At 50.5% G+C, this 21248-nt stretch overlaps 1 protein-coding gene across 2 annotated transcripts in view; it reads right to left on the bottom strand.

Moving 5' to 3' along the window:
- The window catches only part of URB1 (URB1 ribosome biogenesis homolog), a 64937-nt gene that overhangs the window by 28929 nt on the left and 14760 nt on the right, over positions 1-21248 (bottom strand). For both annotated transcript variants that reach the window (XM_068546970.1, XM_068546969.1), the window contains exons 8-20: positions 20378-20502; positions 16641-16836; positions 14992-15129; positions 12309-12482; positions 11620-11749; positions 10790-10906; positions 9509-9621; positions 7524-7643; positions 6013-6129; positions 5412-5550; positions 4465-4635; positions 2924-3117; positions 928-1188 (exon numbers count right to left, since the gene is read on the bottom strand). In XM_068546970.1, coding sequence (XP_068403071.1) covers positions 928-1188; positions 2924-3117; positions 4465-4635; positions 5412-5550; positions 6013-6129; positions 7524-7643; positions 9509-9621; positions 10790-10906; positions 11620-11749; positions 12309-12482; positions 14992-15129; positions 16641-16836; positions 20378-20502 — 1995 coding nt within the window. The remainder of the gene's footprint in view (positions 1-927; positions 1189-2923; positions 3118-4464; positions 4636-5411; positions 5551-6012; positions 6130-7523; positions 7644-9508; positions 9622-10789; positions 10907-11619; positions 11750-12308; positions 12483-14991; positions 15130-16640; positions 16837-20377; positions 20503-21248) is intronic.

The raw sequence follows: 21248 nt of genomic DNA on the forward strand, positions 1-21248 counted from the left end.
CACATGGGCTCAGTAGTTGTGGCGCATGGGCTCAGCAGTTGTGGCGCATGGGCTTAGTAGTTGTGGCTCGCGGGCTCCAGAGCACAGGCTCAGTAGTTGTGGCGCACGGGCTTAGTTGCTCTGCAGCATGTGGGATCTTCCCAGACCAGGGCTCGAACCCATGTCCCCTGCATTGGCAAGCGGATTCCTAATCACTGCGCCACCAGGGAAGCCCTCAAAGTTATTTCTTAATAAGACATGTCCTCCTAAATCTTGTTGAAACACAGATTTATTTGGACCAAGGTGAGGGGGAAAGGCCCACCTCAGAACCTAAACTAAGGGACTTCCCTGGTGGTCCAGTGGCTAAGACTCTGCGCTCCCAATGCAGAGGTCCCTGGTCAGGGAACTAGATCCCACGTGCCTCAACTAAGAGTTTGCATGCCGCAACTAAAAAAGATCCCACACGCAGCAACTAAGACCCGGAGCAGCCAAATAAATAAATATTAAAAAAACAAACAAACAAAAAAAAACAAACCTAAACTAAAAATCTGTAAACCACCTCAGGGACAGAAGGCCCAACAATGAGCCGCCGAATTAAAACTCATAAAGGAAGAGGGGACGCCTGGTCGTGCCGCGGACCCGCTCAGCCGTGCGAAGGGCCCCACCCGGCCTCAGCTGCCCCAGCGACCACGTTCAGCTGCGCGTGGCTCCCAGTCTGAGATCTACGCCTCTGCTCCAGGGAGAGGGCACAGCACCAGCAGCCGAGGCTCCCACGCCGCGGCCCGCTCGGGGCCCTGCACGCTGGCCACTGCCCTCCCCGTGTGCGGACAAACGGGGCGACAGCGGGGCCCCAGGACTCCATCCACACCGTCACTCAGTGTGGACCCGACCGGCAGAAGGCCACACTCTCTGCAGGTGGCGAAGCCAGGGAGCGGGGGCAGCGCTGACCTGGCCGAAGTTCTCCACGGCGCTCCTGACGTACAGCAGCAGGTGTTTGGCGGAGCGCAGGGCCTGGTGCATCGGGAGCTGCAGGAGGGCAGCCCGCAGCTGCCCCTGGACCCCCTCGTCCAGGAGCGGGAGTGCGCCCTGGCCCTGGCCCTGGCCCTGGCCCTGACCTTGGCCCTGGCCGGCGTAGGCCATCTGCAGCAGGGCACTGAAGGAGGGGGCTGGGGGGTCCGGCGGGGCAGGGCTGCCCGACGTCTGCAGCGCCTGGGAGACAGCAGAGGAGGGAAGAGAAAAGACAGCTCAGCACCAGGGGAAAAGGGCACAGGGTGCTACAACAGGGACAGGGCGACACGCACACGGAGGGACGTTTCACAGAAGTCACCTACTGACACTAAAATCTACGTGAGCCTGCGGCATTTTATTCAAGTCAAGTCCCAACACGTTCAGTCACACGTATTTTCCTAGCGTGTGTCCACGTGAGGGCACTGAGCCAGGGAGGTATTTACACACTCTGGAGAACAGGAGCCACGCGGCACACAGACAGGATTTTACTCACAGGAGTCACTGTGATTAATCCCTGGAAACTGGGAAATGCCACCCTGGGAAGGAGCCGGCTGGGTGAGCTGCACGCCTTCCAAAGGCCTCCCCCGGGAGGACGGGAGGATGAGAGGACATGGCCAGACGGAAGATAAGTTCCTGAAGTCATTCCGTCTCCAAGTGGGTCATTTCTTCTAACTTAATTCCCAAACTGCCTTCTTTATTCACCCCACGTGGCTTTCCTTGTTATAACTCCAAACACTGTTTCCTAAGGCCAATACAACTAGGCTGTATGGTGCCCTGAAACTCAGCAGGGTTCGACCCTGGACCAGCAACAGCATGACCCGGGAACTTGCTAGAAATGCAAATTCCCGGGCCCGCCCCAGACCTGCTGAATCACACACCCAGCGACCACGTCTGAACGAGCGTCTGGGGAATCCTGACGCGCCCTCACGGGTGAGAACCGCCGAGTGCTTGACTCCACGGAGTGGACGCCTACACTTGGAGCACCGTGCAGCACAGCACGGACTGCTAACACCCACGGAAGCTGCTGTGTGCCCCTGACCACCTCCTGACCACGGCCCGTCAGGCGGGGAAGGCGGCAATAGCCGTGATGGGCCTGGGCTCCGGAGCCCAGAGGCCTGCCTGAATCCTGAGTCCACCACTGCCTGGGGGCGGAACTGCTCTGAACCTCAGTTTCCCCACGTGTACAAGGAGGATAGTTAAGTCCAGACCCCTCTCTGCGTTGTGAGGATTAAATGGCGTAAAATACGTGTGATGCACTTAGGGATGAGGCCCTAACAAACCGTGAACGTGCAATCAACACAGGCTCCTGCTACCAAGTTCATAAGAGGAAGAGGTCCTCCTGAGCTGCCTGCTTTGTCAAGCGCAGCCACAACTGAGTGAATACACAAAAGCACACACACAAGGTGAATTTCTTGCTCCACCCAGAAATCCTAAGCATACTGCATCAGAGCCAGACCTGCAGCACCCCTTTTAAGAATGCAGTCCCCACCAAAAGAAAACCATTTCTTTCTTTCTTTTTTCACTTTCCTGTCTAGCAGAGCGTAGCCTGCTAGCGGCCTTCAGGTCCAACCGCTGAGCACGCCAAGTCTAGGGGCCGCTGAGGTGTGCAGACGAGGGCCGTGAGGCGAGCGCGCACGCACCACTCGGGAAGGGAGGAGACCCCGCCCCCAACCCCAGCCTCAAAGCCCAAACGTGCAGCCAGCGGGGAATTCAGTTCTGCTACATCGCGGAGCCCCTCGGGGTCTCGTCACATTAGCTGAGCGGCAGAGACACCACGTGCCTTCCTCTCCTACTCTGGGGAAACGAGAAGGTGAAGACCGTTCACCCTGTTAAGCTGTGAAAGCTACACAGCTGGGGTACAGCCCGCTGCGGCCCACAGGGAGGAACCTCCGGGGTTTCCTAGGTTTCCGCAGGCGTGGTGGTCGCCGCAGCTCACCAAGGCCTCGCGGGCTGGCTCCGGGATCCAGAGGCTGTAGTATCTGTTGAACCTGCACAGCTGACGGCAGCAAGGTGGGATCGGAGGCTCCAACTTGTCGTAAGACTGAAGCAGAAGACACAGAGCCAGCGGGTCTCTCTGGGTGTGGAGGAGGTCCGTCAGCACCCGTGTCAGATACGCCACGACGCTTTCTCCTGCAAAGGAGGGAGACACAGCGGGGAGAGGCTTGCTGGGACCGCCCTTCTGTGACCCATCAGTAACACCAACTCCCACCCCTATTCAAGACCCAGAAAGAGTCATAACCATTCTGCAAGCGATCACACAACCATGCTGGAAGGCAGATGCTACCACTGCAGACCATGCCAGACTCTTATTAAACACAGAGCACACAGTCAGACTTCGGGTGCTGAGGCCCAGAAGTGGAGACCCAGGCACTGAAGAGGTGAGGCCAAGGCCACCCGGGACAGGGACTTGCTTGGTGCAAACCAATCCATTTCCACTTCCTTGGCACACAAGCCTCCCTTGCAGTTAGGCTGGGACCACACGACTCGCTTAGCCACTTCCAGGCCTGGCCAGAACACCTCTGCTTGACTGTCCACTCTCTCTTCCTCTTCCACAGTGACCTTGGAAGCCATATGTTGAGATGGCACAGCTACAGGATGGTGCAGCCAGGATCCCCGAGCTACCTCCTGGACAACAGCCACCCAGGAGAGCACCTGAGCTGTCCTGGACTATGACAAGGTCGAGAGAGAGAGACCTTTATTCCGTAAACCACTGACGCACTGGGGCGCATGTGTTACTGCAGCAAAGCCTGAGCCATCCTGACTGACTACACCATTGCGATCTGTGAGTGCTGTCTTGGGTCTATGTTGCCTGGACACCCAGTAAGGATGAAGGACTTGTACCTTAGCATCAAGATATCAAGAATAAATACTGGGGCTTCCCTGGTGGCGCAGTGGTTGAGAATCTGCCTGCTAATGCAGGAGACACGGGTTCGAGCCCTGGTCTGGGAAGATCCCACACGCCGTGGAGCAACTGGGCCCGTGAGCCACAACTACTGAGCCTGCGCGTCTGGAGCCTGTGCTCCGCAACAAGAGAGGCCACGATAGTGAGAGGCCCGCGCACCGCAATGAAGAGTGGCCCCCGCTTGCCACAACTAGAGAAAGCCCTCGCACAGAAACGAAGACCCAACACAGCCAAAAATTTAAAAATAAATAAATTAATTAATTAATTAAAAAAAAAAAAAAGAATACTGAAGAGAAAATACCGGTGTTACAGCAGGTGTCTGTGCAGCCATGCAAACACATTATTTCAGACTCATCCGTCAAACGAACCATTTCCCAACGGTCTAGCCAGCCTCTGGATTCCTACCGCTGTACACTTAGTTCTACCAGCTGTGTAGCTATCACTTTGGTGGGTCTGAACCCTTGCTGCCTTGGGTTTTCAGCAATTATTTCCAAAGCCCTTGGAATCCCACCTCCTACCCCACAGAGACCCAGCTGGCCTGATGCAGCCAGAACACCCTCACTACACACAGGTACCTGCTTCACTTTCTGTTCCAAGGAGCAACTTATTCCTGGCTTCCAGGGCAGCGGGGACCACAGCACTGAACGGGAATGTGAGCAGGATCATGTCTTCATTCAGTAAGAATCCAACCTCCTCATCCAAGCCTTCGCTGCCCTCCACCAGGACATCCACCATGTCGAGAACATCTGAGGCAGAAAGATGGGAATCAAGGCCAGGCAAGAGGTGCCAAAGGAGTCTACTGCAAGAACCCCACAGGTAGGGCAAGCAAGAGAACATTTGCAGAAAGAGGAAAAAATAAAAGCTAAACTTCTCTTGGGGGAAAATGCTTAGTGTAATGTTTGATTCTAAACAAATAAGGGCATTATCTATAAAATCTTAAGATCTCTGCCAGACAAAATGCAGGACTAGCCAGCTCAGGTGATAACACGTTGAAGTTTCCTCGGGTGACACTGAGAAGCCCAGAAACTTTAACCTGGATAGTCACGGAAATAAGCCAAAATCTGAGAAGCAACAGAGCATAAGGGTTAACGCACAGACTAGGGCCAGAGTGTCTGAAGTCAAATCCTGACTTTGCTACATCCTCGCTGTGTGAGGCTGAGCAGATTGCTTAACCTCTCTGTGCCTCAGCTGCCTTGTCAATACATAAAATGAGGATAATCCCCCTCAACTTGGGGTTGTTTATGAGGTTACATGAGTTAGGATTTATTAAGAGCTTAGGGCATCACCTGGCACAAAGTAAACACTGCACAAATAAAAACAACGCAGCAAATAAGCCCTGTACATATTTCCTGTTACATAAACAAATAAGGGGATTTCCAATTCCAGACGCGGCTGATCTCTGATGCAAAGAAATGCGACGTCTGCCCTCCGCACAAGGCTTCAGTGCAATTCTGTTTTGCCTCTGATACGCCACCGTGGCTGGCTCTTCAGAAACCCGAGGATCGCGGGGAGTGGCACCCACCGTCAATGTGGGAGATGGGAATGCTGACATCATCGGCGTCCTGCCGCGTCACGGAGGCCTGCAGGGCGCTGGCTTCCTGGACAAAGTCGGACGCTTTGTCCGTGTATGAATAGGGATTCGCCACCAATGTCAGGAGAACCTGAGCATTAAAGAGTCAAGTGGGAAGTATTTAGATGGTCACACGTGAAATGAAAAATGCCCCCAAATGTCGCAGGTAAAATAAAGGGAAGAGCAAAAATCTTAACAGGCCTTCAAAGAACAATAGTTTTTCTGCAAAGTTTTTTAAAAACACTTTTTGTTGTAGAATTTTAAAAAATATCTCCTTTTCGCATCAGACTACTGCTTTTAATACCGCTCTTAGTATACCACTAATCCCTCCTACAAAAACAAACGCCCAAAAGGAAGTTAACAGCACACAGTAATATAGTCTCATTTCACAGATTCTAAAACTAAATAGTTCTGACATCTCAGCAAGAATTAGGAAGTGAGTCAGGAGGAGCGGCCTCTGGGCTCTGGCACATCAGAAATGCCTTAATTATACTGAGGATCACTCAGTACGTCGTCCTGAACATGCTTCTTTACGTGGGAAATACGTGCTCACGCGTTCCAAAAACTGAATCACGGCCTCCTTGTTCTCCTCCGCAGTGTCATCCAGGTGCTCCAGCCACAGCTCCAGCTCCTGCCAGGTGTGGTCAAACAACCCTGTGTCCCGCAGGATCTGAAAAGTCAGGGAAGAACCCGCTTTCCGTGGGTCCTCTGAGACCCACGGAGCACAGAGGGGGTAAAAGTTCCATCCGATTTTAGTCTAAAAGCTACGCTTCAGAACAACACCCAGTGTTGAGGGCAACGAGGACAAGAGGTCGCTCTGGGCTCGGTCAAGGAGAACACGGTCCCTCGTCTTGCTGCTGCTTATTCCTCTCCTTCAACTCCTGAATGATAAAAAGGGAAAATATCCCGCTGCTACTTGAAAGTCTGCTTTTCAACCTGGGACTTGACTCCTCCCAGCCACTCAACCCTCAGCCTGCATGAAATTCTCCAAGACAGTGACCCAGTCAGGCTGAATCATCTCAATGTGGCTTCTCAAGACCCAGGCCTGGGCCAGAAGCACCACCTTAGTTCTGTTCTAAGGGAGCAGAACTTGTTATGAGGCAGGACTTGGTTAAATGACATCCCCAAATGGCCCAACGACAGAACTCGGGGTCTCAGCAGCCCCTCGGCACGAGCCCTGCACAGAGTGCTCTGAGGAAGAGCCCGACGTGCCATTCCACCCACATGCAGGGAGGGATCATGAAATCACACCTGCGCAACCTTGTAGAGGAGGACCTTTCGCGTCCTACAAGCAGCTCAGGCAAGGTTGAAGGGTGGCAAGACTACTGGCACTTCAAAGGTAAAATCTCTGTACCCTAAATACAATGAATGTAATTTTTCTAGCAACCCACCCAGCCCCGGCCCTGACCAGGATGTCTGCTGCCCAGTGGAACCAAGGAACTAGATTTCCTAGCGCTGCAGCAAGACCTGACATAGCCCTGGAAAGTGAGTTCAAGTGTAAGAAAGAAGAGACGCCAACAAACTCCTCATTCCCTTCCGCTGACTCTGGTGACACCTGTGCTCTGGGTGACGGCCGCGGTCAATCGCCAGGGCCCTGGAAAGGGCTGAGTCTGGGGCTGAGGGAAGAGGCGTCGCCTATTAAATTGTTCCCCAGAGGGCTGAAATCTAATGTTTACTGAGTCTAGAATGTGCCAGGCATGGCCTACTATTTGATCACACGTAACCTCCCTTGCAATCCTACAGTTTTGTTATTCCCGTTCACCACGAGAAAACTAAGTTCAGAGAGGTTAAGCAATTTGTCCAGTGCCACCCAGGAACGGCAGAACCAGGACTCAAATCTTGGAAAAGGACTTCAAAGTGCCCGCTTTTCCCATTTCACCAGGTTGCCTCTTGGGAACACAGCCAGGTTAAGACAGAATACATTAAAACTGCCATAAAACCGTCTGTTTTTAAATTGTAACAGTCCTAATACATCCTTAATTCAACAACTGTTGACTAAGCATCTACTATAAGGAAGATTGTACAAAACGCTTCTAGAACTAGGAACTGGTAGAAAAGGCTCACCTTCACGATCAGAAGTTTGGTTGATGACTTGAGATGCGAACGGCTACTGGTCACAAACATCTTCATCAGTAAGTAAAACACGGATCGCTTTCCTCCAATAATTTCTGCATCTGGGCCTTCCTGGAGTTTGAACAATAGAATATTATAAATGTAACAAAGGCCACTGCTTGCTGAGCGAACAGGTACTGCATGCCCAGTGTTCTTCCTGGCCTCTCATCTCATCTCATTTTAACCACCACTTGGCAAGCCTGCCGGGAGGCTATACACGAGGAACCTCAGGAATTAGGAGCTCCTCCCACACCCCCGAAAGCAGTAGTTAACATCAGTCACAGCAGGAAGCACGGGGGCCCTTCAGGTGCTTCACATACGCTGACTCACTTTGTCCTCCCAACAAGCCTGCGGTGGGGACAACCGTCACCCCCGTTTCACATGTGCAGACACTGAGGCACAAGGAGGTAACGGCTGTTTAATGACCGAGGTGGGACTCAAGCCCAGGAGCCCTGGCGCAGACGCGGCACTGGCTGGTGGCGGGTGGCTGGCGGGGAAACACACCACCCAGGGCTGCCTGACTCCGTCCAACGCCACGCTTGCTGCATTTCAGCAAGATGCCGGCGCTGATATAATTGGTTCCTTACACATAAGCAAGCCTCTTAACAAAGGCTTCTGGGCTTTGAACACATGGAGCTCCAGATTCCCAGCCCAGACTCCGATGCATCTGTGTCTCCCTGGAGCGTCCCCACAGCCCTGGTCTGAGCACATGAGGGCTATTATTCACAAAGCCCAGCAGACCCACCTTATGAGCAAAAAATGAAGCATGGGATATAAACTAATATGTTAATACCAGTTCTTTCAAGGTAAGAGGCCTCTGTTCCCTTTCCAACTAAATCGTCAAGACCCCAGTGGCCCAGTTCAGCTGGGGTAAAAACTAAACACCCCAGACTCATCCGTCATCTCACTGGGGTCCTGGCAGCGACCTCACGGGGGCTGTCAAGTTGAGAGCAGGGTCTGGGCAACACTGCCTGGGTCCAATCCTGGATCCCCTACTTACGGCTGGGACCCCACGGAAGTCTCCTAACCACTCAGCTCCAGCTGTCTCGTCTGTAAGTGGTGATAAATGAGATACATAGCACACTCGTGCCGAGCCTGGCATTCAGTAAGTTCTCAGTGAGAACTATCCTCAACTATGAGGCAGGGGAACCTTAGAAAGAGGACTTAGGGAAACACAGAGATCCCAGTGCCACGGTGTTCTTCTACCTTTCTGGAAATATCACCTCTGAAAGTGTCAGTGTACGTTTCCGCACTAGTGGTTCCATACAAGAGCTCATAGAAGACGTAAGTCATTAAAACAAGTCATCTGAGCCACTGAGAAACACATTCAGACAACGCTTAATTTGGCCTGGTCGTTTTCCCTCTTTGGATAGAAGTGACATGGCATCCTGTGTTTAAATACAGAGGTAAATATCTGTCGCACCTTGAGTTCCCTTTACGATTCAACATTATGTTCTCCAGAAATCCTAGAAGACATTATCAAAGACGCAGAAAACAACGCCAGCAATCTTTACTGATTTTTCCACCAGCCTCAACCCTCTCCTGGCTTGGTGTCTATTCCCATCTCTGTCTTAAGTTCTTCCAGGACGAGGACAAAGGAGAAGGAAATGTATTTTGTTTATTTCCAAAAAGGTTTTTAAAGGACAAGAAAAATGTCAAAGAGTCAAGAGAAAAAAAGTACAAAAACTCCCAACACCCAGCAATAATATATTTTCAGTAAGGATAGCTAAGCACCTTACTTTGCAAAGCAAAGAGATTCCTGGTTCACAAATCAGGACCTGGCCTCTGCTCTAGAGGCTTCTCTCTAAAAGGAGAACCATCAACGTCTTCCGTTGCAACCAGCAGTCAGGGTTCTGATGCAGCTAGAAATTCCCAGGCCAGAAAGCCGACAAGCCTGCAGGTGAGCTAACAACAGAGGTGGGGTCACGGCCTCCTACCTGAGCCTTTAACCACAGAAACTTGCTGGCGGGCAGTGCCAGGGCCACCTTGAGAACAAGGTGCTGCAAGGTGAGAGGCACCTCCTCACGCAGGCCCTCCTCTGAGATGACGCCTGCGGGTGGGAAAGAGGAAGACAGATGAGACATCGGGGGGTGGGGGGCAGGCGCGGGGGCCCAGCTACTGCTGCCCTGGCCACGAGGACGGGACAGGGAACTGTCCAGGGAACTAGGCAGGAAGACGTGCGGTTCCGCCCATCCTTGTCCCGCGGTCACCCTCACACAGGCTGTGCCCACTCTCCTGCCCACACACCTCACTGACACATCCCCCCGTCCCAAGGTCTATCCAAGTCCTTCACCAAAGAGCGCGGGTGCTGTCTGCCCGTCCCTGCACTCGGCCCACAGTGACCTCCTCCTACAGCTCAAAGCCCCCAGTGCACACTGCCCTCCAGGTACAGTCTCTCGTGAGTGTGACCCCTGGTGCGGGGCACAGGCCTTGCTCCCTAGACGGCAAGCATCTTGTGCACAGCCTGCGGCCACCTGGGTCTGAAACGGGGTCCTCAGCCTCTGGCCTGATTTCTGGGTTAATCCTTTGCTTGGGAAGGACGTGGTACCAAATGTTAAATGGGCACTTTATAGTAAATCTCATATTCTTACAGCAAGAGAACTTTTTGCCTTTAAACCATCAAAAAGTTAATTACAGCTTTTTGAATAGGATTATTTCAGTAGCTTATATAAATTCCAAGAATGATATTTCCGCAAGTCTTCCTCCGTAGGCCCAATTATAAAGTCAGTTTTATTAGACAAACTTTTCCATCAAGGAAACGTGGCCAGACAAGCATAATGTTACTTTTACAAGATGTGGTTTGAACTTCACTGGGTAAAATATGAGTAACCATGTCAGAAGTGCCTGTGCATGAACGGGACCTCCTTCTAAGGGGCTCTCATTTCTGCACCCCTCTTCCTTGCAAAGAGGCTTTAGAATTAACATCACATAATCTCATCTGTCGATCACCCACGGCAGGCAACGCAGCCTGGCTGGCTTCTCCCTTCTCTCTTGATGCTGCCAAGTGTTCATCTGATATCTCCTTAAGGAAGACCAGCTATTTACAAAACATTGGTCCAGATGAAAACAGCCCGGCTGGCGGATCACACGCGCCGGCCACAATGCCCAGCAGCCTTCCCAGTCCTCGGCTCCGGAGCCTCTGCTCCAGTTTACCCACACTTCCTTCACCCCCGCTGGCAGCACCAGGAGAGGGGCGCCCACCATCCCTCGAGACGCACCTTTCAGGAGCTTGCTGAAGTCAAAGTTGTACTGCATGACCACGTGCGGGACCACCTTCTGGTAGAGGCAGATGACCTGGAGCAGGACGGCTTTCAGAAGAATGGTTTCTGCATCATCTGAAACAGAATTAAACAGCTTGAATCAGGAAACACACTTGCTCTCTGTCCTCAATCAGTGAGCCATCGAACCACCCGTGACCCATCACAGTCAACTGTATGTGAAACACTGAGGCTGCAGACAGATCCCCGTGGAGCGAGATTTAAGGAGTCAACGTGGTAAAAGTCAAAAGTGCTCAAACAGGCTGGGTCTAAATCCCGATTTCACCGCTGTGATCTCGGACAGGGTAAAGCTACTCTGTCTCTCCGTGCTTTAGCGTCCTCGTCTGAAAAATGGGGACACGCGGCAGTGCCTACCCTACAGGGCCGCGCAAGGATGAAAGAGGACAGAGAGATAAGACGTGAAACCCACCGCCTCACCAGTGACAAGGTCTGAGTCAACACATCTTATTTCCAGGGGGACCGTGTAGCCCACCACTATCCGCAGAACAAAAGAGAGGCCACCTCCCTCAAGGAAAGGCCAGAGCATGTGGCACTCATCATACAAGTTTTTAGAGAGACACAGTGCTTGCATAAATCTTGGGCACATTTCTAACAGATGTTAAAACTCAATGTACAATGCCATGCTCATTCTTCTCCCTAAGCCAAGAAGGACACAGGATTCATTCAGAGCCAGAGAGGCCTTCACAAGTCCCTCTAGACCAGCCCCTCTGGACAGGAGGCGCCCAGGCTGCCTGTGTCAGTGGTATCTGCAAACAGAAGAGGCCCCTCACCGCTCTGGGGAGCCACGCAGGTAGCAGGGGTCCTGTTGCCCCTTTTCTTCGCTTTCTCGTCATCCTGTTCTGTCTCCTGCTTCCTAAGTGACTGCCAGACCCACACGATGGCATTCAGGTCTGGTAAAATCTAAAAGGGAAAACAAAGAAACAAAAAATCAGTCACGTTAAAAGGAAGAGAAACAAATGAACTGAACCTACTAACAAGGAGAAGCAAAGAACAGAGGAGAGGGGCCAGCATGTGCAAGTGTGTGCGTGTGACTGAAAGAGGTCCCAGCCTCTGGGAGCTCTGTTTTGGGGTATAATTCCCAGAACTGAACACTGTAAGAATTTGGTGAAAACACAAGCACCGATCATTAAAACAAACCCCTGAAGACTTGTTCACCGGAGCCAGACACTGGGAACCAAGAAACTCATCCTTACGGCCGGCTGGGGGCACCCAGCCCAGCAAGCCCTTGGCTCCTCCGGGCACCCACCCAGTCTGCGGACGCCTGGCCTCCCTGCTCACCAGACCGAGCCCCAGGGAGGAAGGAGCAGGCCACCCGTCACTGCAGCCCCAGTCCTGATGAGACCGGAGTCCCAGGAGCACCCCAACCCCTTCCCTTCCTTCGCACCCGCCCTCTGGGCCCCTCTGGTGTGCTCGCCTGTGACCCCTGTAAGCAAAGGCCAAGCCTGGCTCCCAGGCCTACCTTGCTCAGGGCTTCTCTGAAGAGCCGCACAAAGTCCTCCATCATCGCGGCCGTGTACACGCCCGACTCCTGCCAGGCCCCTTTATTCAGGCAGTAGTCGACAGTCTTTGAGGCTCTTTTCAAAATGACGGAAATAAGGGATAAAGCTGTGTGTTTCACTGATTTGCTGTCCAGCTGGGAAGAAAAAGAGGTAAATCCACAAGTGTCTTTGGGCCGCACTGGTGGACACAGAGCGCCCAGGCCCTGGCCCTCCCCAGGAGCCCGCCGGACCTCTGCACTGTGCAGAGGTGGCCCGGGGACCCTGCCTGCTTCACCTCCTGCAGATGTGACCTCAGCAGTTGCCGGGAGCACGGTTACTAAAGGTGGCGTCCGATGGTTATTCTTAACTGCTGTTCCACAGTCTGTTTTCGGTAAAGTCTTCCCTGACCACCACTCGGCTCCACAGATTACCTGCCTCGACAACAGCCGAGATCCCACCGGGACCCGACCGGCCTCTCCACTTATCGTCATGTGGAGAGATGACGGGCCAGGGCACTAGACACCCGAGTCCGGCCAGCCACCTCTAGGCGCACAGCCTCCACCCCAGGCCTCCCACATCCAGACTCTCTACCTGGATTCAGACAGCCAGGAGGGCCTTCAAAATCCTCACTCGCTGAAGAGGTTCAAGAACCTGTGCTATTACCACAAAGGGGGAAAGGCTAGGCCCCGGCCGGTGGCAGTATGTCCCTGGGCCAGCAGCAGCGAGGACGTCTCCTGGGACTTGGGAGACACGTTCGATCTCAGGCCCAGCCCAGCCCAGCCCAATGCCATCAGCCCCGGGTGACTCCCAAGTACAGAGAAGTCCAGGGAGCACCAGCTGGGATGCTGCAGCTTTACAGTCAGGTAGAAACAAGAAGGTTTTCTGATGGGCCTTCAGTTTAATAACACCCCAGGCCCCCAGCACTCCAGCTGGCTGGCGTCTCATTTTACATGGACGTTGTACGCTAAAGTAGCGCTACATTAAATGTCTTAAACCAATAACCACTCCCACCCCATCATCACTTCAAAGGCAGGACCCGAACGAGTGTAAACACGTACACCCACCAGCTTGGAGTGCAAAGCTCAGTCAACAGCCTGAGACCCTGTCTCTAAACACGTTCCTGTTTCCTGTTTCTAAAACAAGCTCACTCTTTTCTTTCTAATCTAAAATGTACGCCATTAAAACTCTGCAGATAACACCGTAAAGAATACAAGAAAAACGTCATTAAAAAACCCCACGCACTCCTAAGTCCACCCCCCAGACACACCTGTCTCTGGTGTCACTTGTACGAACACACTGTCACAGCTCGGAAAGGGCCGTTGACGAGAAGGCGAAGCTGTGGCCTCCCCTCCGCTGGCCCTGGGCCTGCACAGGACAGCAGCCTCGGCAGGAGAGGAGGCCACGTGCTCTCCCCGCCCCATGGCCGCCCCGCCCAGCGGATGGAACACCCCCTAGGGGCACAACCCCTCTCTCCTGAAACAGCGTGACAGGGAGCGAGACAGCCTTTTATATCCAGACTGGGGTATGTACCGGGGTCGGCTCAAAGGGGAGTGTAAATGCAGCCGGCCAGACTGAAACTATCTTCTACCCGTGAAGAGGCGGCATCAGACACCTTCCTTTCAATTCTACTTTGCAAGTCCCTGGAATAAGATATCTTGTGTCTCTCACAAAACAGATGCGTAAGCTAGCTGGGTCCTAACCTTGATTCTATGATTTGGTAACCACAGCAAAAGGCCTTCCTGGCCGGTCCCACCCAGGCCTCTTCCTCTTCACTCCAGCGCCTCCCCCCGGCCCCCTGGCCACTCTCAGCACAATCCCTGGACGGGTATCAAGAAATGCTCAATCCCACCGCACAGGCCAATGAGTGTTCGCCAATTTACGGTAACTGCCCCATCACCACCGGAGCCGACCCACTGCGGCAGACCCTGGTCCTGCTGTGTTCAGATAACTACCCAGCCTGCCTGAAGGATGGGGACTCCACCCACACCGAGGAAACCCCAGGCCCTGCACTCCCCTGAACACCTGGCCTCCCCAGGTGGGTCTTGAGGCAACCTGGGTTTAGGAGGGGCTGGCTGGCCTAGGACCCGTGTATGCCAACAATTCATGGCTGTCCACCTAAGGCCATGAGTTACGGTGAAAAATGCATGGGTCCCTCACAGTGTGGTTTCTCATGGGACTTGGGAACCTTTATAATAAATAATGACATGGACTTGAAGTATCTATCTTTTCCTTGGACATGTCCTCCCCAAACTCCTGAAACAGCTGGTCCTCAAAGTAAATCTTCCCCAGAAAACTTAACACTATTCATTTAAACCACAAAAGAAAGGATTTGCTAGGCAAACTTCAGTCCTGCCCTATCCAGAGTTCCTAAAGTAATGAGACTTGAACACATGACATTAGGCTGTAGCTGAGCACACTTCCCCTCCCACCCTTGGGAAGGCCCAGAGCCATGGAGGGGTCCTGCCGTCCCGGCTCTGTGCTGGAGCAGGGCAGGCATGTGCCTCGGGCCCCAGGGCACCGTCCGCGGGCGAGTGGACACATGGAAAGCCGCAGAGGCTCTGACAAAACACGAACCAATACATGCAGGCCGGTATTCTCGGCACAGTCCCCAGCACGGCCCCTGGGGCGAGCGGGAGAGAGTCTGGAAGCAGGGTCCCCACTCACGTTCAGTGCTTGGGTGAACATGATCTTATTGCACACCAGGGGCACGGTGGTCACCATCACCATTGCCAGGAGCCGAGGCAGCGGGATGAACTCTCTGGTCTGAAACGCCCGGGAGATGTCTGGCTGCGCAGCGTAGATCTAGGGAAGGGACAAAAGAGAATGAGCTGGTGGCGGAGGTTAGCTTTCAAGCCTGAGTCTGTTTGATTGTAGGCACCCAACAGTAAAGCTGCTGCAGTGAAACAACTACAGTAATAAAGGTCCAAGGCTCGCCACAAGGAACAAGGTCTGGAATATTAACCCCTAAATCCACTTGTTAGAGACAAGTCGGGTCATGAGACTGTTACTGGGGACGGCGACCTTCAAAGCAGAGCCTGGTCTGTGGTCTGGGGAGCCTCTTAAAACCTCTGATGGCAAACAAGTCACTGCTAGAACTCACAACCGGATTATTTACTCACCAGTTACTGCACTTGGCAGGCACCTAACAAAGTATGTCATCTTTTCAACACTTCATGACAACTCTTTGGGGTAGGGATATTTTATATCAAGATAAAACATGTTTACAGGTGACAAAACTGGACCTCGATGAGGCTAAGTAATTTCTCTAGGGCCATGAGGCTAGAAGGCAGAGAAGCAAGGGCTCCCATCCTGCCCTGCGACGGCCGCGCACCTGCCCCTGCCCCTCCGGAGAGCAGCATCAGGGCCGCTCCCGACAGGGGTGGTGGCCACAGGGATACCGTCACCAAAGTGGGGGGCAGAGTGCCTCCTTCTTGTCCCAAATACACGCTGGGAGGGAATTCCCCAGTGGTCCAAAGGCTGGGACTCAGCGCTTTCACTGCCAAGGGTGCAAGTTCGATCCCGGGTAGGGAACTAAGATCCCGCAAGCCACGTGGTGTGGCCATAAAAAGAAAAAAAAAGCAAACACCCAAATACACGCTGGGACCACCGCACACACAGGCATTCAAGGAAAATGAGGGAATACGTGAATAAAAGTTTGTTTTACAGGTAACCCCATGCCCAGGTCAAGGCACAAGAAAATAATCCCAGGTGTGTCACCATTAGGCAGTCCATAAATCAGAGAGACAGAGAGAGAGAGACGAGAGAGAGACAGAGAGAGAGAGACAGAGAGAGGTGAAGCGAGCCGGGCAGTACTGCCTAAGAATCTGAAGCAGGCACTTCCTTTGGTAGATAAGGGGAGGTTGACACCCATGATCAGATGGAAATTAACTCATATCCACTTGAACAGACCACCAATTCACAGCTTACTTCAAGTTGTTCTAAGTACTTGAAATGGCAATCTTTAAAAACTATTGTACAGTTCAGACATTTCACTAATTCCAGCCCAACTGTGCCGAAACTCATCAAGATCTCACTCTGAGCAAAATCTGGTTGAAGAAGATGAAACTGGCTCAACAGATTCAAAAGCATAAACCTCAAAATTCAGCTCAGTGAAAAGTACAATGTCCTTAGAGGATAAAGACACCAAATTAACATCATCTAAAATATGCCCTGCAGAACGGCTGAAAGAAGTTCCTCATCCTGCAGAGTTTATCAGAACGTCACTCACCCCTCACCCCTCACCGCTACCAACTCCTCACACCCACCCGCCCACGACCCCATCTAGCAGACGTCGAAACGCCCATGGCCTTCACCTTGTTTAGCAGCTTGATGTTACTGGACCAAGTGGACTGCACCCTTGGGAGAAAGGAGAACGTCACTTCCTTGAAGTACTTGTTCAGTAAGTCCGGGCACACTTTCAGGATGTTCACCACAAGTTCAGCGACCAGCTCATCGTCTGCTGCAGTTTTCAAACCCAGCAGGAAGTGCAGGAGAGTCAGGTTTCCTCCTCTGCCAGAGAGAGAGAGAACAGAGAGGGGTGAGCAGGGAGTTTTCACAAAGCACTGAGAGCTCAGGATGACAGGGGTAGCTCCGCTCAGTAAACACACGGCTGTGACACAGTGATGGGAAAATTCCATTTCTCGTGAATTTCCCTCACAGCAGAAAGTGAGATGTTTTCATGGTCTGTAGGGCTCCCACTCTCCACCAAAGGGCCTGAACTTCACTCCTCAACTTCTGAGTGGCTGAAAAAGTCTCTGCCTTGTCCTGTTCCCCACCTCTCCTTCCCTCCCTGGAGTTCCAGCTGACTTTTAAAGAAGAGGAAATTTTAAAATTTTCTTTTGTGATTTTACTGACCGCTTTCCTCCAACCACACACAAAAAAAGCACATATGTAAAGATGTATGTGTGCGCTAAGTATAAAAATACAGAGAACGCATTTTTCTTTTAAAAAGATTGTTTTTTTCCCCATGAAGTGCTCAAAAATTGCCACAGTCCAGAGTGCCACAAAATTATTTCTAAAACTCAACCAGATGGCACAGAGTCCTTCTACGGGTTTCTGCTTCCTCTGTTTCTAGCTAATTTCAAACTCCTACGCTTTCACTTCACAGCCGAAAGAAGCTATTATAGGGGGAATAATCTACTGTATGAAAAGAGTCAAAACTTGTCCCAAAGTGGGCAGTTTTCAAAAATATAAGAAGATGATAAAAACAGGAAAACGCAGACATTAAAACTCGGAGAAAGGGAGCACCTGGCCCAGGATCTACATGGCCAAGTAGGCTTTACCCCCAGATACCTTTTAAGAAAAGATGCCTTTTCATATCTGCTTGTCCCTGGGAAGTCATAATACCCGGAAAAAAATCAAAATTTGCCTCATTGGCATGTCATGTTGATGGCTTCTGGGATCATCACGTTTTGTAGCCCCTTATAAACTGACCAAAACTAAGATGCAATATGACACTTTACAGACAATAAAAATTTTTCAAAACTCGAATTAGAAAGAGTATTAATTTTGATCAGAAAGCTATCCTTTAAAAAGCTTAGAATTCTTAATAGGAAAATATCATGAGCAAAACATAGTTTGTGCTTTCATATGCATGGAATGTTAAATTTGCAAAGAGTGGGACTTCCCTGGGGGTCCAGTGGTAAAGAATCCGCCTTACAATGCAGTGGACGTGGGTTCGATCCCTGGTCAGGGAACTTAGATCCCACATGTAACGGGGCAACTAAGCCCACGTGCCACAACTACTGAGCTCGCATGCCTCAACTAGAGGGCTCACGTGTCGCAAACTACAGAGTCCACGTGCCCTGGAGCCCGCACCACAACTAGAGAAGAGAAAACCCGCACGCCGCAACTAGAGAAAAGCCCGCGTGCCGCAATGAAAGATCCTGCGTGCCGCAACTAAGACCTGACGCAGCCAAAAATAAATTTAAAAAATTAAAAAAAAAAAGGTTTACCTAGAAACTTAAAAAAAAAAAATTTGTGGAGAGTGCCAAAAATACTACACACACACACAATTTTAATCAATGATGTAATAAAATGAATAGCATTTAATTTAGAGTTTGCAACACGTGCCAGACACTGCTCGAGGCAGTTACCACACACTGCCTCACTCTGAGGTGGGCACTAATTGTATTTCCTTTTTACAGATGAGGCAACATTGGCAGAGAGGAGTAGTAACCGCTGAGGTCTCAGAGGCACTCCAGAAACTGTTCTCTGAACCTCCACAGTAAGGCTCAGCAAGCTCTGGCCCACCACCTGCCTTTGTCAATAAAGCTTTATTGGAACACAGTTATACCATTTGTTTATTTACAGCATGGCTGCTTCGGTGCCACAATGGCACGGTTGAGTGGCCACAGTAGGGACTGTATGGCACACCAACCCTAAAATACTTACTATCTGGACCTTTAGAGAGAAGTTTGCCAACCCTTGCCTACACTGTCATGCCTCACTTTCAATGCCTACTATGTGCCAGGCACTGTCGTAGGATCTGGGGATTCAAAACAGACTGGTCTCTGTTCTCACCAATTCTTGCCTATTGGGTAATGAACAAGCAAATAAATAAATATGCAAGATGGTGATAAGTCACCATCAGAAGCAAGGGCCAGGCGAAAGGGCAGTGACAGTGGAAGGACTATCTCAGAAGAGGGCTGCCAGGGAAGGCCTCTCTGACATGGCGACATCTGCACGGAGACCTGCAGGAAATGAGGGAGCTTTACGACCACTGGGAAAGGAGGCACTTCAATTTTCTCAAAGCTTTCCATTAACACCCCACAAACAAAACTCCCTTCCTCTCTCCTAAGCACAAACATTTGTCTTTTGCCCATGGCTGAAAAATTTTACATAAACCATAGCTTATTTAAACACACCCACAACCACTAGTTGATTCAATATGCTCATTAAATGATCATCTATTTTATGGGTCTCCTTCATAGGGAAAAAAAGCCTTTTTAGCATGGTGTTATATTAAGACTCAAGAAGTCTGCTCTTACATTTCAGCAAGAAAACAAGCTTACTCTCACTGATGAGAGAAAAGCTACAATATCACCAAAACAAAATTAAAAGGAATGACATGGCAAGTTAATTCATAATAATCACAGAATCAAAACAAGTTCAAAGCCACAAGCAGGGAAAAAAATTCCCACCGAATTAATCCCTTTATGAGGGATCAGTCATTTCCTGACTGGTTGAAACCAAATCAAACCATCTCTATCCTTATAATAAAATGTCAAGGGGGTAAAACTAAGCGTCATTCACAATGACCAGAAAATATGTCCAGTGTTTTTAATTGTCAAATGGGAAAAGAGCAGGTTAATGAACAATATATCTAACAGTAGGCCATTCTGGTTTAAAAATTAATAACGTGGATATGTATTATAGGTCTATGACTCTAAAGAGAAAGTCCAAAAGAATATAATCTAAATCATTAGCTGTGGACTTTGTTTCCTTACTGATGAAATGTTATCATAATGGTGAAGTATGAAATAAAACGTAAAAACAAAACTTTGAAATCCCAACTCATCAGCAGCTGTGCCCGAGGAGACAAGGGTTGTGTAGCTGTCACGAGTGTGGGCTGGGAACCAGATCTCCTAGGTTCCAGTCTGAGCTCTGCCACTTTCAGGGTGAGTGACCTGCCCTCTGTGGGCCCATTTTCCTCATCTGCAAAACTGGGGTAACAATGGCACCCACCTAGGACTGCGGTGAGGCATGAGAGGGCACCCCATCTCTGGGAAGGAGGATGTAACAGAATTATTCTCAGATCCAGCCGGCACATAGTTGCCGAGTGAACACACACAGCACCTTCCTGGGTGAGATACCTCACACTGTGTGTCTGAGTCAACTGCTACCCTGAGACTCTGCCCCGAGGGCACACAACGAACAGGAGCCCTCTGGGTCCTATTCTGAGTTCATCCCTAAAATGAGTCAGATAATGCCTAAAATGCTAGTTCTAACACACTACAGTTCCGTTATTTAACAGATTTCCACTGTAAGTCACATATGTGATGATCTCTGAGAACTCACACTCAGGATTCACACGGGCGTTACACTTTACCTGCCGAAGGTACCAAGAGACGCGTCATAAAAATTAATCCCATGCTTGAGCGAACAGCAGAGATCCATCAGGAAGTTATGAACAAGCTCCCTCACCATGGTTTTCCCTGCGTCTTCAGCAGAAGTCTACGAGGGTTTCAAAGAAATTCAGTGAAAATCCCAAGTTCAGAAGTCTTACAAACAACTACAGGGTAAAAACTGGACAATATCACATGCCTAATGGCAACTTAGAAAACATTTTAAATTGAACATTTGGTGTAATTCAAAAACAAAAAACCCCACAGAAAAACAGAAACACCAATCAAAATTTTAAAATACTCTTATATGTGGAATCTAAACAAAATAAATAAATAACACAAGAACAATTTTTTTAAAAAGCTCACAGATGCAGAGAGCAGATTAGTGGCTGCCAGAAGTGGGGGTCAAGGGGGTGGGAAAAACGGGCCAACTGTGGTTTTCTGTTTATTTGTTTTTTACTTCAAATAAATTGAATTTAAAATGTTCTTTTTAAAGTTGAACAAACAGGGAGTTGCTGGAACAACAAGAAACTACAGATAACTTGAGGTTTTATGTCATTTGTTATTGTTTCCGAGTACTTCACAGTAATTCTTATAGCAGCCCTGTGAGTCTGGCAGGGCAGACATGATGACACCCATCTCACGAATGAGCAAACTGTGGATGAGACAGCTGAAGTCGTCACTGAGTTAGGAAGTGCACAGCACATCAGTATCAGGATCCCCAGCACTAAAGATTCTCTGTTTACAGCATATGCTTTAAATAGAACATTTTTTCTAAGCTTTTTCTTGCTTCTGCTTTGTGATACTGCGACAGAAGAAATAAATATTTGGTCATCGTCTCCAGTTCCTGGCAAA

This window comes from Eschrichtius robustus, chromosome 6, assembly GCF_028021215.1.
Source record: "Eschrichtius robustus isolate mEscRob2 chromosome 6, mEscRob2.pri, whole genome shotgun sequence".
NCBI lineage: Eukaryota > Metazoa > Chordata > Mammalia > Artiodactyla > Eschrichtiidae > Eschrichtius > Eschrichtius robustus.